We start from the raw sequence: 20836 nt of genomic DNA, 5'->3' as shown, positions 1-20836 counted from the left end.
GTACTGAGTTTTTCTACTCTTGATAACACTGGCATTGATCTGTGTTCATGCAGGGAATTGCTGGCGTTGAGCTGTGTTTACTTTGGGTAACACTGACATTGAGCTGTGTTTACTCTGGATAACACTGGCATTGAGCTGTGTTTACTCTGGGTTACACTGGCATTGAGCTGTGTTTACTCTGGGTAACACTGGCACTGAGTTGTGTGTACTCTGGGTAATATTGTCATTGAGCAGTTTTTACTCTGGATAACACTGGCATTAGCTGTGTTTACTCTGGGCAACACTGGCATTGAGTTGTTTTTACTCTGGATAACACTGGCATTGAGTTGTTTTACTCTGGATAACACTGGCATTGATCTGTGTTCATGCTGGGAATTGCTGGCGTTGAGCTGTGTTTACTCTGGTTTACACTGGCATTGAGCTGTGTTTATTCTGGATAACACTGGCATTGAGCTGTGATAACTCTGGATAATACTGGCATTGAGATGTGCTTACATTGGCTAACACTGGCACTGAGTTGTGTGTACTCTGGGTAATATTGTCATTGAGCAGTTTTTACTCTGGATAACACTGGCATTAGCTGTGTTTACTCTGGGCAACACTGGCATTGAGCTGTTTTTACTCTGGATAACACTGGTATTGAGCTATGTGTACTCTGGGTAAAATTGTAATTGAGCTGTGTTTACTCTGGATAACAGTGGCATTGAACTGTATTTACTCTGGATAACATTGGCATTGGGTTGTTTTTACTCTGGATAACACTGGCATTGAGTTGTTTTACTCTGGATAACAGATGCATTGAGCTGCGTTTACACTGGGAAATGCTGGCATTGAGCTGTGGTTACTCTGGGTAACACTGACACTGAGGTGTGTTTAAATTGGGTAACACTGGCATTTAGGTGTTTATTCTGGACAACACTGGCATGGAGCTGTTTTTACTCTGGATAAAAACGACATTGAGCTGTGTTTACCCTAGATAACACTGGCATTCAGCTGTACTTACTCTAGATATCACTGGCATTGAGTTGTGTTTACTTTGGTTAATACTGGCATTGAGCTGTGTTTACTTTTGTTAATACTGGCATTGAGCTGTGTTTATACTGGGTAACACTGGCATTGAACTGTGTGTACTCTGGGTAACACTGGCATTGAGCCGTGTTTACTCTGGGTAATATCATTGAGCAGTTTTTACTCTGGATAACATGGCATTGAGCTGTTTACTCTGGGCAACACTGGCATTGAGCGTAGTTTACTCTCGGTAAAACTGGCATTGTGCTGTGTTTGCTCTGGATAACACTGGCATTGAGCTTTGCTTACTCTGGGTAACACTGGCATTGAGCTGTGTTTAATCATGGAACCCTACAGTGCAGAAAGAGCCCTCCCCCGGCCCATCGTGTCTGCACCGACCACAATCCCACCCAGGCCCTATCCCCATATCCCCACACATTCTACCCGCTAATCCCTCTAACCTAAGCATCCTAGTACACTAAGGGGCAATTTTGGTACAGCCAATCAACCTAACCCACACATCTTTGGATTGTGGGAGGAAACTGGAGCACCTGGAGGAAACCCACATAGACACGAGGAGAATGTACACACAGGCAGTGACCCGAGCCAGGAATCGAACCCAGGTCCCTGGAGCTGTGAAGCAGCAGTGCTAACCACTGTGCTACCGTGTTTACTCTGGGTAACACTGGCATTGAGCTGTGTTTACTCTGGGTAACACTGGTATTGAGCTGTTTTCACTCTGGGTAACACTGACATTGAGCTGTATTTTCTCTGGGTAACACTGGCATTGAGCTGTGTTTACTCTGGGTAACACTGGTATTGAGCTGTGTTTACTCTGGGTAACACTGGCATTGAGCTGTGTTTACTCTGGGTAACACTGGTATTGAGCTGTTTTCACTCTGGGTAACACTGGCATTGAGCTGGTCCACATTATCTGGAGTGGGATCGCCCTTTCCTTGAGATGTTAAAATCCCAGAGACCTGTCCTGTTGGTCCTGGGAAAATTGGGATGAATGCACCCAAAGGGGAATTCTGACCTCTCCCTGTGAGCTGTCCAATTTCTCCTGTGATTTTACAGGGCCTGTTTCCGAATTCCCTATTCAATTCCAGAATGAATAGGATCAAGATCCAGAGTAAAATTTCTGGGAAGCTTCAGGAAGAACGCTCTCTGTGCTATGATTGGTTCACAGGGTGCTGTAAATAGCCAGCACACTGTCTGTCCGATTGGAATCTGTGACAATCCTCGGGAGGATTATTCCGGAACACTGGATAAACACAACGTGTTGTTGCTGTTGTTGAGGAGACCACATTGGAAGGGTCCATTTTGTTGGCGCCATGATGCCAAGGCAGCCCCGTGCTGAGGTAAACCTCTGCTGCCCACAGGTTGTGTTGTTGTAAATTCACTCAGTGAGTGTAGGGAGGGAACTGAGCCCAATCTTTCCCTCATTTCCCACCAGCTGTCAGTGAGCACACACAGGATCGGGAATGATTTTGCGTGACTCTGATGCCCTGGGTGTGGTTTCCTCTGGCTCTGACAGGCGGCACGGTGCCAGCGAGCTGCCTGGGCAGTGTTTGTAAAGAAGCCATTACGAGGAATCAGCACACTGAGAATGGCAGCTTCCTCCACCTCACTGAGACTCCGAGAGTCCGGCACTCACCTGGGAGCGGGGCTGCTCCATCTGCAGATTGGTTTTGGACCGGGGCCTTGTTGACAGTGTGGGGGGAGTTTGTGGGGGCACATTCCGGCCTGGCCAGCTTTCAGGGGCTGTGAGGAGGCCTCAGGCTGTGCGGGGGAGGGGCAAGGCCCAGGGTGAAGAATGGCACAAGGCCCCGAGGTGATAAACATTTACTTCAGCAATAAACAGCAGCAAAACCCGCAGGAAAATATTTATTACCTTCCAGAGCGTCACACGGCAGGAAATAATCTGAAGCAGGAGAGGGATGTGGGGGAGGGGGAGACAGGGGCGAGGGGAGGGGGCAGAGCAGGGGAAGAAGGGGAGAGTGGTGGGGGGGAGAGGGGGGTGGGAAGAGGTTGGGAAGGGAGAGGGAGGGGGGGGGAAGGGGGAGGGGGTGTTTGACCCTCTCTGGAAGTTTGGAATCTGAACCCTATTTTCTGGGTCACTCACTGGAATCAGACCGGACTGGGGAAGCTGGGAATGGGAATAAAATCAGGATCAGATCGGAATGGCAATGTTCCGGTGCTGATTCTCCCCCATCGCTCTCACACTCCGTGCCCTGGGTGGAATTCTCCCAGCAGGAACCTGCGGCGGGGGCACAGCAGGATCCCACTCCCTGTATTTCCTGAGTGCGTTTGTGTCGCAGTGACACAAACCCAACACCAGGGGGAGAATCGAACAAGATTCATTCACTAAATCGAATCATTTACACATTTCCACCTTGTTTTCTTGTTAATGTCACTGGTTTGGATTGAACTCTGTTTGTTTGGGAACTGAATGGTTTATTGGTTATCGTCAGAGCATTCTGAAAAGAATCATCATCCACACAAAATAATCTGATTTTGATTTGATTTATTATTGTCACATGTATTAACACACAGTGAAAAGCATTGTTTCTTACACACTATACAGACAAAGCATACCATTCATAGAGAAGGAAAGGAGAGAGTGCAGAATGTAGTGTGACAGTCACAGCTAGGGTATAGAGAAAGATCAACTTAATGCAAGGTAAGCCCATTCAAAAGTCTGACAGCAGCAGGGAAGAAGCTGTTCTTGAATTGGTTGGGACATGCCCTCAGATTTTTGTACCTTTTTCCTGAAGGAAGAAGATGGAAGAGAGAATGTCCGGGGTGTGTGGGGTCCTTAATTGTGCTGGCTGCTTTGCTGAGGCAGCGAGAAGTGTAGACAGAGTCAATGGATGGGAGGCTCGTTTGCGTGATGGATCGGGCTTTGTTTACAACCCTTTGTAGTTCCTTGTGGTATTGGGCAGAGCAGAAACCAGACCAAGCTGTGATACAACCAGGAAGAATGCTTTCTATGGTGGATTTGTAAAAGTTTATCAGAGTTGTAGCTGACATGCCAAATTTCCTCAGTCTTCTTAGAAAGTGGAAACATTGGTGGGCTTTCTTAACTATAGTGTTGGCATGCAGCGGACCAAGACAGGTTGTTAGAGATCTGGACACGTAAAAACCTGAAGTTCTTGGCCCTTTCTACAACGTCCCCATTGATGTAGACAGGGGCATGTTCTCCAGTACGCTTCCTGAAGTCAGTGACAACCTACTTTGTTTTGTTGACATTGAGGGAGAGATTATTGTCGCTGCATCAGTTCACCAGATTCTCTATCTCATTCCTGTACTCTGTCTGGTCATTGTTTGAGATCCGATCCACTACAGTGGTGTCATCAGCAAACTTGAAACTCTGTTGTGGTGATTGGTGAACTGTGGTGGACCCAGGCAATCCGGGAGGTCAGAATTGATTCGCACCTTTCGAAGCACTTCATAATGATGGATGTCAGAGCCACTGGGTGATAGTTATTAAGGCACGCTGCCTGTCTTTTCTTAATTAATCCAATTTTCTTTGCAAATTCACACAATATGATCAATTTATGTCAAATCAATAGCCTTTGTGTGAATAACAAGTTCAATCAGGATTGGGAACCTGTCCTGTGTCTCCCGAGGGCCTGTTAGACTGTTAGACTGACAGTTTGTGAGTCTCCTTTAGTTTGTCTCCATTCAGAGTTCTGGGTAGGAAGTATCCATTTCAGGTTGTGGGACTTTATTGGAGCTGTGAGATTGGAACAGAGCAGGCTGTCCCTCTGAGCAGTTCCAGTTGTGTCTCTGGAGGTTACAAGGGACAGCATGCGAATGTTGGTCACTGAGATATTTCTGAATGATGTAGAATTGCAAGTTCTGCACACATGAGGTCGGCCTCAACTGGGATCTAGGGTTCATGTCGCACTATCTGTAACCCCCGTGACTTACCTGGGCTTGTAAAATCTCACTTACTGTCCTATCTGGAGACAATACACATTTCTTTAACCTCTGCTAATGCTATCTCCACTCACATTGTCTGCACCTTTAAGACTTGAATAGCAGGTTAGCTGTAAAGGCTCGCATTCTAATCAGTGTTCTGTAAACTGTGTGTGACTTTATATGCCCTTCTCTGATCAGAACCTTCCACATACCCGATGAAGGAACACCGTTTCCGAAAGCTTGCGTGATTACTATCAAATAAATTGGTTGGACTCTAACCTGGTGTTGTGAGACTTCTTACTATATTTCTGAATGGCAGCTCCTCGTTTCCCCACAGGGGGGCAGCTCTAAGTCATTGCGTTCACCAGTGAGGATGGGAGATTATTGTATGAGTGTGAGCCTAATTTTACCATCGCATTGCTCCCACTTTTGGGTGTGAAAACTTTGCGAAGCTTGGCATGAAGCAAGTAGCATGTTCCAAGCCCATCTCCGTGCTGGCTTCCCTTTTACCAAAAATGGCCGCGATTGGAACCCTGCCCGAAACGGGCGTGATGTCAATTTAAATGCACTTGCATCCATTTATATTGACTTAATGGGCTGACACCCAATCTTACTGGCACCCCCCCCCCACTTTCCCATCCCGTTCGCCCATCCAGAATCGGCGCAAAACAGATATAGTCCACAAAGGTCTGTTTCGGGCTCCAGCTTCTGAGGAGGTTCATTCCGAGCTTCCGACGGCTCCCTGACTCAGATTGGTGGTGGGGGTACGGGGGTGGGGGTGAGCGGGGTTGGAGGGGAGGGAGGAGGGTCAGATGGTTCTCTGCGTGTGCTCGGTGGGGGTAAGGGGGTAGGGGGCTGCGACCTGTCCAGGTAGCAGGGGTTGGAGTAATCAGTGGGTCAGTAATGTTGTGGGGGTGGGGCAACGTTTGTGTGGGCCAGTGGGGAGGCATTATCCAGCCCGGGAGGGATGTGGCAGAACATAGAACATAGAACATAGAACACTACAGCACAAACAGGCCCTTCGGCCTACAAGTTGCGCCGATCATATCCATACCTACCAGGCCATCGAACTATCTGTAACTTCCAATCCCATTAGATCCCATATACTCATCCAGAAGTCTTTTGAAAGACCCCAGCGAATTCGCCTCTACCACCACTGACGGCAGCCGATTCCACTCACTCACCACCCTCTGAGTGAAAATCTTAGGTAGGTAGGAGGTTTCTGGGGTTTTCTCTGTGCGTGCGCAGTTGGAGGCGCCGATCGGAGCTGCAGGATTTTGGGTGCGTTAAGCCCCACCCACAGGCTCCTGCAGCGCTATTCAGAATCACTGCTATTTTTTCAGACAGAATGTGTATGGGAGCGGCTGAGAACGGGTCTGAAGGTCAGATCTGAAACTATCCCGGTTCTAAGTCCACCCAGCGCTTAGAATCAAAATGGTAAAATAGGGCCCCATGTATGTGTGGGTAAGTGAGTGTCTGCGTGAGTGTGTGTGTGTGTGTGCGTGTGCGTGTGTGTGTGTGTGAGTGAGTGTGTGCGCGTGTGTGTGTGTGTGTGTGCATGAATGTGTGTGTGTGAGTGAGTGTGTGTATGTGTGAGTGGGTGTGCATGTGTGTGTGGATATGGGTGTGCGTGTGCGTGTGGATGTGGGTGTGAGTGTGAGTGTGCGTGAGAGTGTATGAGTGTGTGTGTGTGAGTGTGAGAGTGTGTGCATGAAAGTATGTGTGTGAATGTGTGTGTGTGTCAATGTGAGTGTCGGTGAGTGGGTATGAGTGTTTATGTGTGTGTGTGTCTATGTGAGTGTGTGCGTGTGTGTGTGTGTGCGTGTGTGTGAGTGTGTGTGTATGAGTGTGTGTGTGTGCATGTGTGTGTGTGTGAGTGAGACTGTGTGCATGAGTGTGTGTGTGAAGGTGAGTGTGTGTGTCAGTGAGTATGTGTATCAGTGTGAGTGTGTCAATCATTGTGTGTCAGTGGATGTTTCAATGTGTCAGTGAATGTGTCAGTGTGTCTGTGTGTGTGTCTGTGTGTATGTCACAGAGTGTGTGTGTCTGTGTGTGTCAGTGAGTGTGTCAGTGAGTATGAATGTTAGTGTGAGTGTGTCTGTGTGTGTCTGAGTGTGTCAGGGTATGAGTGTGCCAGTAAGTGTGTGAGTGTGACTGTATCAGCCTGTGAGTGTATCAGCCTGAGGGTCCTGTCAGTGTGTCAGTGAGTGTGTCAGTGAGTTGGAGTACAGGCAAATCAGCAAACGCAGAATGAATTTTAGGAAATGTGGAATTATTTTCACAAACTCAGGAACATTTCCTGCCACAATGTTACCTTGACATCCAAACCAGTCCCAATAACAATTTGTTGACACCTGTCCTAAATACACTTCTGTCCATTTCCCAATCTCCTCACCATTGAATTTAATATGTGAGATAGATTTTGAACATACCGCTTACTATTGTGTGTATCTCCATCAGCTTGTACCTCAGTCACAGCTCCTATCAAGACTGGAAACTCTCATTGAACATTCCCCAACATGGGGACAGTGTAATGCTTCACACAGATACTGGGGGACGAATGGCACCTGAATCTTGTCCAAGTCTTGTTGCATTTGGATACGGACTGCTTCACTCTCGGAGAAGTTTCAATACTTTTGAACGTCATGCAATCACCAGCAAACATCGCTAAAAGACGTGCTGGTTAGGGTGCGTTGGCTGTGCTGAATCCTCCCTCTGTGTGCCCGGACAGGAGTGTGGCGTTTAGGGAATTTTCACAATAACTTCATTGCCGTGTCAATGTAAGCCGACTTGTGACACTAATAAATAAACTAAAAAAAAATTCTGACCTTGAAGCAGAGGGATGAAGCAGCTGAATATGGTTGGATCTCAGACACTCACCTTGAGGGGCTCCTGCAGTGATGTCCTGGAGCTGAGGTGACTGATCTCCAACCACCACAACTTTCTTCCTTTGTGCCGGGTGTGACTCCAACCAGTGGAGAGTTTTCCCCCTGATTCCCATTGTCTCCAGTTTTGCTGGGGTTCTTTGCTGCCAAATTCAGACAAATCCTGTCCAGGGCAGTCAGTTAATCCAAGTGATTTGTACAAATCAGAAGGAGTTGTGTCACCGACACGTCCCTGGAAAATTCCCCTCAATGTTCATCAGTAATCACTGATTTGACAAGTGGACGCTGCCTCTGACACTCCAACCAATGAATTATCCCATCCTCAACTCTACAAACCCACCCTCCACACTCAGTCTCAGAACCACTGGGTCACAGAACATTATCAAAGAATTAATAAATTCAGGAGGTAGGGTCAGTAAATTTGCCAATGACACAAAGATTGGCCGAGTGGTTAACGGTGAGGTTTTGTGCCTTGGGTTCCGGGAAGATATAGACAAGATGGTCAAGTGGGCAGATAACCGAACATGGAATTTAGAACATGGAACATAGAACATAGAACAGTACAGCGCAGTACAGGCCCTTCGGCCCTCAATGTTGTGCCGAGCTCTGTCTGAACCCAAGATCAAGCTATCCCACTCTCTATCATTCTGGTGTGCTCCATGTGCCTATCCAATAACAGCTTGAATGTTCCTAAAGTGTCCGACTCCACTATCACAGCAGGCAGTGCATTCCACACCCCAACCACTCTCTGAGCGAAGAATGTACTTCAGACATCCCTCCTATATCTCCCACCATGAAACTTATAGTTATGCTCCCTGGTAACAGCTACATCCACCTGAGGAAATAGTCTCTGCACGTCCACTCTATCTATCCCCCTCATCCCCCTTATAAACCTCTATTAAGTTGCCCCTCATCCTCCTCCGCTCCAAAGAGAAAAGCCTCACCTCCCTCAACCTTTCCTCGTAAGACCTACCTCCAAACCAGGCAGCATCCTAGTAAATCTCCTCTGCACTCTCAACAATGCTTCCAAATCCTTATTGTAGTGAGGTGACCAGAACTACACACAATATTCCAAATGCGGTGTCACCAAGGTTGTATAATTGCAGCATACCCCACGACTCTTAAACTCAAACCCCCTGTTAATAAACGCTAACGCACTATAAACCTTCTTCATGGTTCTATCCACTTGAGTGGTAACCTTCAGAGATTGTGGATATGAACCCCAAGGTCTCTCTGTTCCTCCACATTCTTCAGAACCCTGCCGTTGACCCTATGATCCACATTCAAGTTTGTCCTACAGAAATGAATCACCTCACACTTATCAGGGTTAAACTCCATCTGCCACTTTTCTGCCCAGCTCTGCATCCTATCAATGTCTCTTTGCAGCCTGCAAGAGCCCTCCATCTCTTCCACTACTCCACCAATCTTGGTGTCATCAGCAAATTTACTAACCCATCCTTCAGCCCCCTTTTCCAAGTCATTGATAAAAATCGCAAATAGCAGAGGACCCAGCACTGATCCCTGTGGTACACCACTGGTAACTGGCCTCCAATCTGAAAAATTTCCCTCCACCACCACCCTCTGTCTTCTATGAGACAGCCAGTTACTTATCCTATTGGCCAAATTTCCTTCTATCCCACACCTCCTTACTTTCTTCATGAGCCTACCATGGGGAACCTTACCAAACGCCTTGCTAAAATCCATGTATATGGCATCAGTTGCTCTACCTTCGTCTACACACTTAGTTACCTCCTCAAAGAATTCAATCAAATTTGTGAGGCAGGACTTACCCCTCATGAAACCATGCTGACTATCCTGGATTAAACTGCATCTTTCCAAATAGCCATAAATAAATCCTATCCCTCAGGACCCCTTTCCGTTAACTTACTGACCACCAAAGTAAGACTAACTGGCTTATAATTACCAGGGTCATTCCTATTTCTTTTCTTGAAGAGATGAACAACATTTGCCACTCTCCAGTCCTCTGGCATAATCCCCGTGGACAGTGAGGATTGAAAGATCAAAGCTAAAGGATCTGCAATCTCATCCTTTGCCTCCCAAAGTATCCTAGGATTATCTCATCTGGCCCAGGGGACTTATCAACCCTCAGGCTTTTCAAAATTGCTAATACATCCTCCCTCAGAACATCTACCTCCTCCAACCTATCAGCCTGTATCACACTCTCATCCTCAAAAACATGGCCCCTCTCCTTAGTGAAAACTGAAGAAAAGCATTCATTCAATGCCTTACCTAGCTCTTCTGACTCCATGCACAAGTTCCCACTACTATCCTTGACTGGCCCTAACCTCACCTTTTTCTTCTATTTCCTCATTCTTTTATTTCTCACATAATTTTACCTGACCTGCCAAGGACTTCTCATGCCCCTCCTAGCTCTCCTAAGCCCTTTTTTTAACTCATTCCTAGCTACCTTGTAACGCTCAAGCAACCCAACTGAACCTTGTTTTTTCATCCTTACATACACTTCCTTCTTCCTCTTGACAAGCCATTCGATCTCCTTTGTGAACCATAGTTCCCTCACTCGGCCATTTCCTCCCTGCCTGCCAGGGACATACCTATCAAGGACACACGGTATTTGTTCCTTGAACAAGATCCACTTTTCACTTGTGCCCATACCTGACAGTTGCTGCTCCCATCTTATGTTCCCTAATTCTTGCCTAATCGCATCATAATTACCTCTGCCCCAATTATAAACCTTGCCCTGCCATGTGAACCTATCCCTCTCCATAGAAATAATAAAAGACACTGAATTGTAGTCACTATCTCTAAAGTGCTCTCCCACAAACAAATCTAACACTTGGCCCGGTTCATTACCCAGTACCAAGTCCAATGTGGCCCCACCTCTTGTTGGTTTATCCATATATTGTGTCAGGAAACCTTCCTGCACACACTGTACAAAAAGTGTCCCATCCAAACTATTCGACCTATAAAGGTTCCAATCATTATTTGGAAAGTTAAAGTCACCCATGATAACTACCCTGTGACCTCCACACCGATCCATAATCTGCTTTGCCATTTCCTCCTCCACATCTTTATTACTATTTGGGGGCCTATAGAAAACTCCTAACAACGTGACTGATCTTTTCCTATTTCTAACTTCAGCCCATGTTATCTCAGTAGGCAGATCGCCCTCGAAATGCCTTTCAGCAGCCGTTGAACTATCCTTGATTACCAAAGCTACTCCTCCACCTCTTTTACTGCCTTCCCTACTCCTACTGAAACATCTATATCCTGGAACTGCCAAAAGCCATTCCTGTCCCTGTTCTAACCATGTCTCCGTAATGGCCACAACATCATAGTCCCAAGTACCAACCCATGCTCCAAGTTCACCTACCTTATTCCTGATGCTCCTTGCATTGAAGTAGATACACTTCAACCCACCGTCCTGTCTGCCTGTACACTCCTGTGACCTTGATACCTTCCTCAGTGTCTCACGACCCTCAATACTGGCTTTTGGACGACAACTCATTTTCCCATCCCCTTGACAAATTAGTTTAACCACCCCCCCCCCCCCCCCCCCCCGAAGAGCTGTAGCAAATTTCCCTCCCAGAATATTGGTGCCCCTCTGATTCAGGTACAAGCCGTCCTGTTTGTACAGGTCCCACCTTCCCCAGAATGTGCTGGAATGATCCATGAAAATGAAACCCTCTCTCCTACACCATTCTTGCAGCCACATGTTAATCTGCACTCTCTCCCTGTTGCTCAGCTCACTAGCATGTGGCACTGGCAACAAATCAGAGATGACAACATGCTTTGTCCTGGATCTCAGCTTCCAGTCTAGCTTCCTAAATTCCTGTTTTAAATCCCCATCCCTGCTCCTACCCACATCGTTGTTACCAATGTGCACCACGGCCTGCGACTGATCCCCCTCCCGCTTAAGGATCTTGAAAACAAGGTCCGAGATGTCACGGACCCGTGCACCCAGGAGGCAACATACCATCTGTGAGTCTCTTTTACTGCCGCAGAATTTAACTCTGAAAAGTGTGAGGTGATGCACTTTGGAAGGAGTAATTTGACAAGGAAGTATACAATGAAAGGTCTGACACTGGAAAGTTCCAAAGAACAAAGGGATCCTGGTGAGTTTGTGTGTAGATCTCTGAAGGCGGACAGGCAGGTTGATAGGGTGGTGATAAAGGCACACTCGGCATCATCAATCGGAGTGTAGATTACAAAAGCAAAGAGGTCATGATGGAGTTTATAGAACTTTGGTGAGGCCATAGCTGGAGTACTGTGTGCAGCTCTGGTCATCACATTATAGGAAGGGTGTGATTGCACTGGAGGGGGTACAGAGGAGATTCACCAGGATGCTGCCTGGAATGGAACATTTAAGGTATAAAGAGAGGTTGGGTAGGTTTGGATAGTTTTCGCAGGAGCAGGGAACATAGAACATAGAACATTACAACGCAGTACAGGCCCTTCGGCCCTCGATGTTGTGCCGACCAGTGGAACCAATCTAATGACCCTCGAACCTAAACTATTCCAATGTTATCCATATGCCTATCCACTGACCATTTGAACGCCCTTAAAGTTGGCGAGTCCACAACTGCTGCAGGCAGGGCATTCCATGCCCTTACTACCCTCTGAGTAAAGAACCTACCTCTGACATCCATGCTATAATTACCACCCCTTAATTAAAGCTATGTCCCCTTGTGTTAGCCATCACCACCCGAGGAAAAAGGCTCTCACTATCCACCCTATCTAACCCTCTGATCATCTTGTATGGCTCGCATACAAGGCTGAGGGGTGACCAGATCGAGGTGTTCAAGATTATGAGGGGCATGGTCAGTGGATACGGAGCAGCTGTTCCCTTAGTTGAAGGGTCAGTTACGAGGGGACACAAGTTAAAAATGAGGGGCAGGAGGTTTAGGGGGGAATTGAGGAAAAACTTTTTACCCAGAGGGTGGTGAGGGTCTGGAATGCGCTGCCTGGGAGGGCGGTGGAGGGGGGGATGCCTCACATCCTTTAAAAAGTACCTGGATGAGCACTTGGCACATCGTAACATTCAGGGCTATGGGCCAAGTGCTGGCAAGTGGGATTAGGTGGGCAGGTCAGGGCCTTTCATGCATCGGTGCAGACTCGATGGGCCGAAGGGGCTCTTCTGCATGGGAGTATTCTGTAATTCTGTGAGCCAATGACAGAGCCTTTCTGCAGTGTATTTGGGGCTCTCACTTCCTCACTAAATTAAATGTTTATCCCGAATGATCCCATCCATTTGAAATGATGGTTCTGTATTATTTACAGGCTGGAGTTTGTCTGAACACCCAACCAGTCAGTAACAGCAGCAGCAACATCTGGAACAACATCAGGAAATATTCTTCTTACACTTTTATTATGATCCGCAGAATACAACAACAATGCACAGCAAAGGACAGGACATTTACAAACTCTCCCAGTTACAGTGAAATGTACAGTCAGGAACCCCAGGACCCCTCGCCCCACAGCTCCCCCCAACCACCCCCCGCCCCACCCCACCCTCCCCTGCCCCGCTGCCCTTGTACACGAAGGAGTAAAGGATAATTGAGAACATCTTCTTCAATGGGAATGAGGTCTTCTTGTGTTGACACCATGCTGGCTCTTTCAGACGTTTCATTCAGGGTCAGTGCGAGAAGCTTGAATCATCACTGTGTTCCTGCAATCAACACAATTAGCAGAATGGTCACTTTCAGATGGTCTGACTTCAGTCTGAACTCAATGTTTTATTGTTGCTGATCCAGAGACAATTCCCCCACACAAAGTCCCCATTTCTACTCACCTCTACAGACACACCGTGCCATCTTTCTGCTGACTTGCTTCGTACCTGTGTGAAAAGATTTCCATTGATCTGTTTAGAACCAATATTGAGCATTAGAATGATCTTTAACTCAAAGATTTCACTGCTTATTAAACACCATCAATGAGGGAATTTGAATTCCATCAGCTCCGAGACTCTAACATCCTCCTCCAGGTATCCGGCCCCAACAGGACATTGGTGACCATGGATTCCTATTGGATTGCTCCATCATTCTACTGGACCAGTCACTGTAGTGGTTTACCATTGTATTCTGCAGTGTGACTGTCCAGGGAATGCTCCCACTCTCACACCCCCCTGCCATCGGGAGAGGGTGGGGGGTTATTGGAAGGATTTAAAGGATGGGAGCAACCAGTTTGGCCGCATTATAAACACACCTTCCGTCACCAACAATTCCCAGGGTGGGACTGAAACCCAGAGCCTCGAACCCACAGGTAGCGAGGCTTCCCACAGAACCATTGCTCTCAAAATACATTTAACTAAATCAAAACTCCGAGCAGGATCCGACTCAATGAAGCTGGAGAGAAATTTCAACAGATTCTTGTCATTTGGTAATCATCTGACACAAAATCCCAGATTATACTCACACTGGGAGAGTCCTCCAGCGATGATTCTACTGATTGTCTTCTGACCTGTAATAAAATATTCACATTTATAGGGACAGAAATGGGAATTAATGAGACATCTTGTAAATAATATGGAAAAAATATTTCCAAATCAAAGGTTTATATGTTAAATAAGGAATTATTAACTTGGGACATTTTGGAGTTGGGATGGAGTGAGTGAGTGATGGAGTGGAGAATCCCTCAGCAAACACCTCCTGTTCTCCACCACAGCTATAATCAATCCAGCTCTGGGACAGTGAGGCTGTGAGCTCGATGGATAAACTCACAGAGACTGAGATTCTCCCTCGATTGGGATTTATTGAGCTGAATCTGCAGTTCCCCTCCAGGAGGGAGCAGCATTACTGTCTATAATTGGTGAGAGTGTCAGAGACATTGTTCTCTCAATGCTTCTGTTTGTACCTGTCCATTCCTCGGAATAATCAGCTGCCTTTACAGTCAGGAAGGACAGTTTCATTCTCTGGTTTTGTGTCCGAGTCTCAGACTCCCCTCCCCCAGGATCTCAGATTGAAATAAAAGATTATCTCACACTCCATTTCCACACCCTTACATCCCAGATTTCAAATGTTTCTGTTGATGATTCTGATTAACAGGAAAATACTCGGATACAAAATCCCAGATTATACTCACACTGGGAGACTCCTCCAGCGATGATTCTACTGATTGTCTTCTTACCTGTAATAAAATATTCACATTTCAGTGTTTTACATTTTGTCAATAATTTTGATTTTTTGAATCATTTCCAGATACATCTTTTAAATGAGGAAGTGGGAACATTTTCAGTGTTGGAGTTGGGATGGAGTGAGTGAGTGATGGAGTGGAGAATTCCTCAGCAAACACCTCCTGTTCTCCACCACAGCTATAATCAATCCAGCTCTGGGACAGTGAGGCTGTGGGCTCGATGGATAAACTAACAGAGACTGAGATTCTCCCTCGATTGGGATTTATTGAATCAACTTTGTTACAGAAACCAGTAATAAGAATCATAGAATCATCAAATCTCTGTAGTGCAGAAGGTGACCATTCTGCCCATCGAGCCTGCACTGATAGCAATCCCACCCAGGCCCTATCCCTATAACCCCACATACATAACCTATTGATCCAGTGACACTAAGGGGCAATATAAGGGGCCAATCATCCTAACCAAATTATTATCCATTCACTGAGGAGAACGTGAAAGGTGCTGCCCTCAGGATGTCCATAGTTATATCTCCCCTGTTATCATGATTGTTTTCAGGGGAGGGGGTTCTCTCTGATTCTAGAATTTTCAAAATTCAGGAAACAAGAACCATCCACATGACCTCAATCCAACAATCCGCTGACTATACTAGAAGAATCCAGCAGCAATTGAGAATCAGAATCTCCGCTCCCCATGTCTCTGGATGGACATTTAATTCAATAAATTCCTGACTTGAGTCAGAGGAATCCAGATCAAAGTTTCAACAGATTCTTGTTGTTTGATCATCATCTGAGATAAAATCCCAGGTTATACTCACACTGGGAGAGTCCTCCAGCGATGATTCTACTGATTGTCTTCTTACCTGTAATAAAATATTCACATTTATAGGGACAGAAATGGGAATTAATGAGACATCTTGTAAATAATATGGAAAAAACTACTTCCAAATTAAAGAATTAAACAATAAAAAAGGAAGTATTAACTTGGGAGATTTTGGAGTTGGGATGGAGTGAGTGAGTGATGGAGTGGAGAATTCCTGAGCAAACACCTCCTGTTCTCCACCACAGCTATAATCAATCCAGCTCTGGGACAGTGGGGCTGTGGGCCCGATGGATAAACTAACAGAGACTGAGATTCTCCCTCGATTGGGATTTATTGAGTTGAATCTGCAGTTCCCCTCCAGGAGGGAGCAGGCATATACTGTCTAATTTACTGGCATTACCGAGAATGTCAGAGACATTGTTCTCTCAATGCTACTGTTTGTACCTGTCCATTCCTCGGAATAATCAGCTGCCTTTATAGTCAGGAAGGACAGTCTCATTCTCTGGATTGTGTCCGAGTCTCAGACTCCCCTCCCCCAGGATCTCAGATTGAAATAAAAGATTATCTCACACTCCATTCCCACACCCTTACATCCCAGATTTCAAATGTTTCTGTTGATGATTCTGATTAACAGGAAAATACTCGGATACAAAATCCCAGATTATACTCACACTGGGAGAGTCCTCCAGCGATGATTCTACTGATTGTCTTCTTACCTGTAATAAAATATTCACATTTCAATGGTCAGAATGGTTTTTGTTGATAATGTGTCTGTTAACAATTCTGATCAACAGGAAAATACTCCGACAGATTTCCCAATTTATACTCACATTGGGAGATTCCTCGATCCATGTCTCCTTTGATTTGGTTTCCACCTGTATTAAAATATTAATATTTCAATATTTAGCACAGTGAGCCAATGAGAAATCTTCTCAATAATCACAATGTTGGAAATGCCATTGTCCTGATGTGTAGAATGGTGACATTACCTCAATACTGTCTTCTCTCGACTCAAATGAATCACTGTGGCTGTCGACTGTCTCCAAACCTCGGCACCCCACATCAACATCCAGCACCTCATCAGCAAAATATTTCACACGGCTTTTACACCAACCTTTCTCCTGTGAAAATAAAGCACAATTCTCTTCCATTATTGAATGATTACAGAGGAAGATGCAAATCAGGATCCTGCGTGGGTCTCTCATTCGCTCATCCCTGCTCCACCATTCAGTCCAATCAGGAGTGATCTTCAACCTCAACTCACCTTCTCCCCCCATCCCATATCCCGAAACTGCCTTAGTGTCCAAAAATCTATCTGTGTCTTGGAGATACTCAATGACTAATCATCCACTGCTCTCTGAGGGAAAGAATTCCAAACATTCACAAGACTTTCAGTGAAGAAGTTTCTCCTCAACTCTTTACAATAGAATGCCCCTTATTCTGAGACTGTGACCCTGTCTTCTAGATTCTCCAGCTGGATGTAATAGTGTCACCTTCTCAAAGCCCTCAGTAATTTGATATATTTCTAATGGATCACATTTCATTCTTCCAGGCTCCAGCAAACTCAGGCTGTGTTTCCTCAATCTCTCCTCACAGGACAATTCCCTCAAATCAGATCCCTCATCACAGAGCAACAAGGGCAGAATATCCTTCCTTAATGATGTGGCCAGTGCTACACACAGTCCTACGTAATGCTCAGTGTGATTGTGTTAAGACACACATATCCTTATACTCTGAGCCATTTATAACAGCAGTATTCATACAGGAAATCTCTCTGATATAACTCCGTACACACGAGTGTTTCAATGTGACAATCTAACTACAGTCATCGAGCCATAGAGATATACAGCACGGAAACAGACCCTTTGGCCCAACCCATCCATGCCAACCAGGTTTCCTAAACTGAACTAGTCCCATTTGTCTGCATTTGGCCCATATCCCTCAAAATCTTTCTCTTCCATGCACCTGTCCAAATATATTTGAAATGTTGTCATTGTACCCACCTCTACCATCACGTCTGGCAGCTCATTCCACACACGCACTACCCTCTGCGTGAAAAAGTTACTCCTCAGGTCCCTCTTAAATTCTTCCCCTCTCACCTTAAACCTTTGCCCTCCAGTTTTAGAATACCCTTATCCTGGGGAAAAGAGCTTGGATATTCACCTTATTTATCTCCCTCATGATTTTCTAAACATGGACTTACTGCGGACTTTTTGGGACGGAATCGACAGCTGGGATCATCAAATTCCAGTCCGGAATTCTTGGAGCAGACAGTTTCTTTCACAGAGAATGTTAAATCCACGTTGTACGACAATTTTCCTGTGCGATTAATCTAATGAGAGGAAAACAGGTCATTAGTGTCTGAGTGTATCTCGTATTCTTACCCTGGGCTGATTCACCCATCAGTGTGAGAACAATAGAATATTTTGCTCCTGTTTAATAATCAGTGTCTAACTGCACCCTGCAATATACTTGTAGACTTCAGACAGTGAAACACACTGAGAGCTGGACACACTTACATCCTTCACTCTTCTCCGGGTTATCCTACACAGATTGGGGATGGTGGTGATTTCATTCAGCTTTCCAACTGACACTCTCAGAGCATCCTTAGGGCTGGGGATTCCTGTAGAGAGAGAAAAGGAAAGTTGTACCAAACACTCCAGCATTCTCCAGTCAATTCTTTCTAACACATTGGTGACATCTCAGTCAGTGAGTCTCATTGACAAGAAGGTGTTGCTTTATGAGGTCTCTCTCTCTCTGTCTCCAGTACGTACCTGAACACTGGAGGATCTGCACTGCGGCAATGGTGAGGAGTAAGGATTTCATTCTGTCTCTTGTCTGATCAGCTGGCTGCTTACGAAGAGTAAAGGAGCTGCTTCTCTCTCTCGCTCTGCCTTTTCCTTCCAGCGTTCAGTCTTTATATCCTCACCTTCACCACATTCAAACACTGACTCATATTGACTCAGTGCGCTGATCCTGGGCAGGGGCAGCTGCTGCCAAGTGGCTGCAAAATGGGCACAACTTCCTCCCAAAATCATCACCCTGTTTAGATTTGGTGAGATCAGAGATTCGTCCTCCAAATACGAAATAATGAACTGAGAGAGGAGAGGAAATGACCATCTGTGATTTGTACAAAAGTCTCTCTCAGTCGCCTGGTGTGACGCACTGAGGTGACTTTCTGACCACATCTTTGTCCCATCACTAAAACCGTCTTTTCCCATCTGCCTAACTTTTCCCGAATTCACCCCTGCTTGGGCTCATCTCAAACTCTCATTCCTGCCGCTATTCAGCCGAGAATTGACTGTTCCAACTCGCTCCTGGCTGTTGTCCCACATTCTGCCTGCGATCCATCAACTTGACCTCATGCGGAATCCCGCTCCCCGCTGGTGCTCTCTGACCGACATTACTTCCGTTAGGAAATGCTTCAAATTTTAATCCTTTTTCCTTGATTCAGATTCGTCTCCGGGTTTCATCCTCTTCCTGCAGTTCCACAACACTCCGAGATCTCGATGCAACGCTAACTCTCGCTTCTTGGACATCCCTGGTTCGAATCACCCCACCTCCGTGACTGTGCCCTCAGATACCTGAATCCTAGGCTCTGAAACTCTCACTAGAAATCTTTCCCTCTCTCTTTTACAATTCCCCTTCTAATCAATCTCTGTGGTTGAGCTTTTGTCCATCTGACCTCACATTAGGATCTGATTTGCTTTGATAATGTCAGGATGCAGCACTTTGGGAATTTCTCTGAGCTGAAGGCACTGTGTGAATATCCCTTGGTGAATTATCACATCGCAGTCAGTTGCCAGCCTTCCTGGATTGCCCTGGAGTTTCCAGCAATTGGAAAATAATATCTGGGATTTGGCTGTGAGTGATCTGGGGGAAAGTTCCAGTTTTCACTGGATTCATGTCTGTGCTCAGATTAAACAAGGGTGGGCTGGCAGCGGGCAGGATCCAGAGGGTACAGCAATGGAATGGAATGCCATGCCTTCAGTGGAATGCCCACCCCTGGTATGAATTTATGGACACTAGAGAGGTCTGTCCAGAGGTGGAGCAGTAAGTGGGTGATTAACCCCCATTGGAGGCCCCTTCCCACTCCATTCTGATTTAACAAGCAGCAAGGGAAACCTTATCCATTCTGTAGCCTGGCCAGGAAGGACTCTGAGAAGTCTCACAACATCAGGTTAAAGTCTCACAACAACTGGTTTATTTGGTTCGCCGGCATCTCCACATCAGGAAGGACTCACCAGGCTGCCAGTGGAGGGGCATGCCTGATATCCGGGTCCCTTGTGCCAACTGAAATCTCCCCTCCCCCAAACACTTTCCCTTCCCAAGTCCACCGTCCAGCCTGGCCCAGAGCAATGGGCTCCCATTAGCTGGGAAATGAACATGAGGCGAGCCAGGGGAGGGGGGCTTACCCCAAATATTTACACTGGGGTGCACAGACACACTCCCCAATGTTCACTCCAGCCCCTTGTAACAAGGGAGAAAAATGCAGAGTCCTCCTGCAGCACCGCATGAGGCCATTGTACCCATCATGCCTGTGCTAGGACAGAGCTAACTCCAGTACATTTCTGTCTCCTGCATCAGGAATTTTTTTTATACTTCTTCCCTCTAAGTGTGCTATTCTCAGTTGCTTATCCATGTCATGTGGTAAAGCAGGGTGAATTTTGTTCACTCTAAATAAATAACCATCTCCTCATCTTTCATCTCATTCTCTCAGTGACAGTTTTATGCGCCCTTGACTCTTCACTTCGAGGAAATTGTCTTTTTTTATTCACTGTATCGGAATTCTTCATAATCTTGAAAAATTCCTGTTAAATAGTATTTTTTGCTCCAGTGTAACTCCAAAGAACGAAAAGCCTGACGTATGAGGAGCATCTGAAGCCTCGGGGTCTGTACTTGATGGATGTTAGAAGGATGAGGGAGGATCTCATTGAAACTTACAGGGTACTGAAGGCCTGGATAGTGTGGATGTGGGGAAGATGTATCCATTAATGGGAGAGACTAGGATTCAAGGGCACAGCCCCCAGAGTAAAGGGATAACCCTTTAGAACCGAGATGTGGATGAATTTCTTCAGCCAGACGG

The 20836-nt window shown here is 46.1% G+C and overlaps 1 protein-coding gene across 1 annotated transcript; it reads right to left on the bottom strand.

Annotated features, from left to right (window-relative positions):
* Positions 1-13379: 13379 nt before the first annotated feature.
* LOC145349679 (secreted phosphoprotein 24-like) lies at positions 13380-18693 on the bottom strand. The gene is made up of 9 exons (XM_080198208.1): positions 18525-18693; positions 18270-18373; positions 17954-18082; positions 16740-16871; positions 16581-16625; positions 16422-16466; positions 14880-14924; positions 14214-14258; positions 13380-13467 (listed from the first exon to the last, which is right to left on the bottom strand). Exons 1-9 carry the CDS (start codon positions 18574-18576, stop codon positions 13435-13437), a joined length of 630 nt encoding a protein of 209 aa, XP_080054334.1. The 5' UTR covers positions 18577-18693; the 3' UTR covers positions 13380-13434.
* Between the last annotated feature and the right edge of the window lie 2143 nt (positions 18694-20836).

The sequence above is a fragment of the Carcharhinus amblyrhynchos genome, chromosome 11, assembly GCF_965287045.1.
Source record: "Carcharhinus amblyrhynchos chromosome 11, sCarAmb.v2.hapA, whole genome shotgun sequence".
Classification (NCBI taxonomy): domain Eukaryota; kingdom Metazoa; phylum Chordata; class Chondrichthyes; order Carcharhiniformes; family Carcharhinidae; genus Carcharhinus; species Carcharhinus amblyrhynchos.
This window is presented reverse-complemented; position numbering and strand designations above follow the sequence as displayed.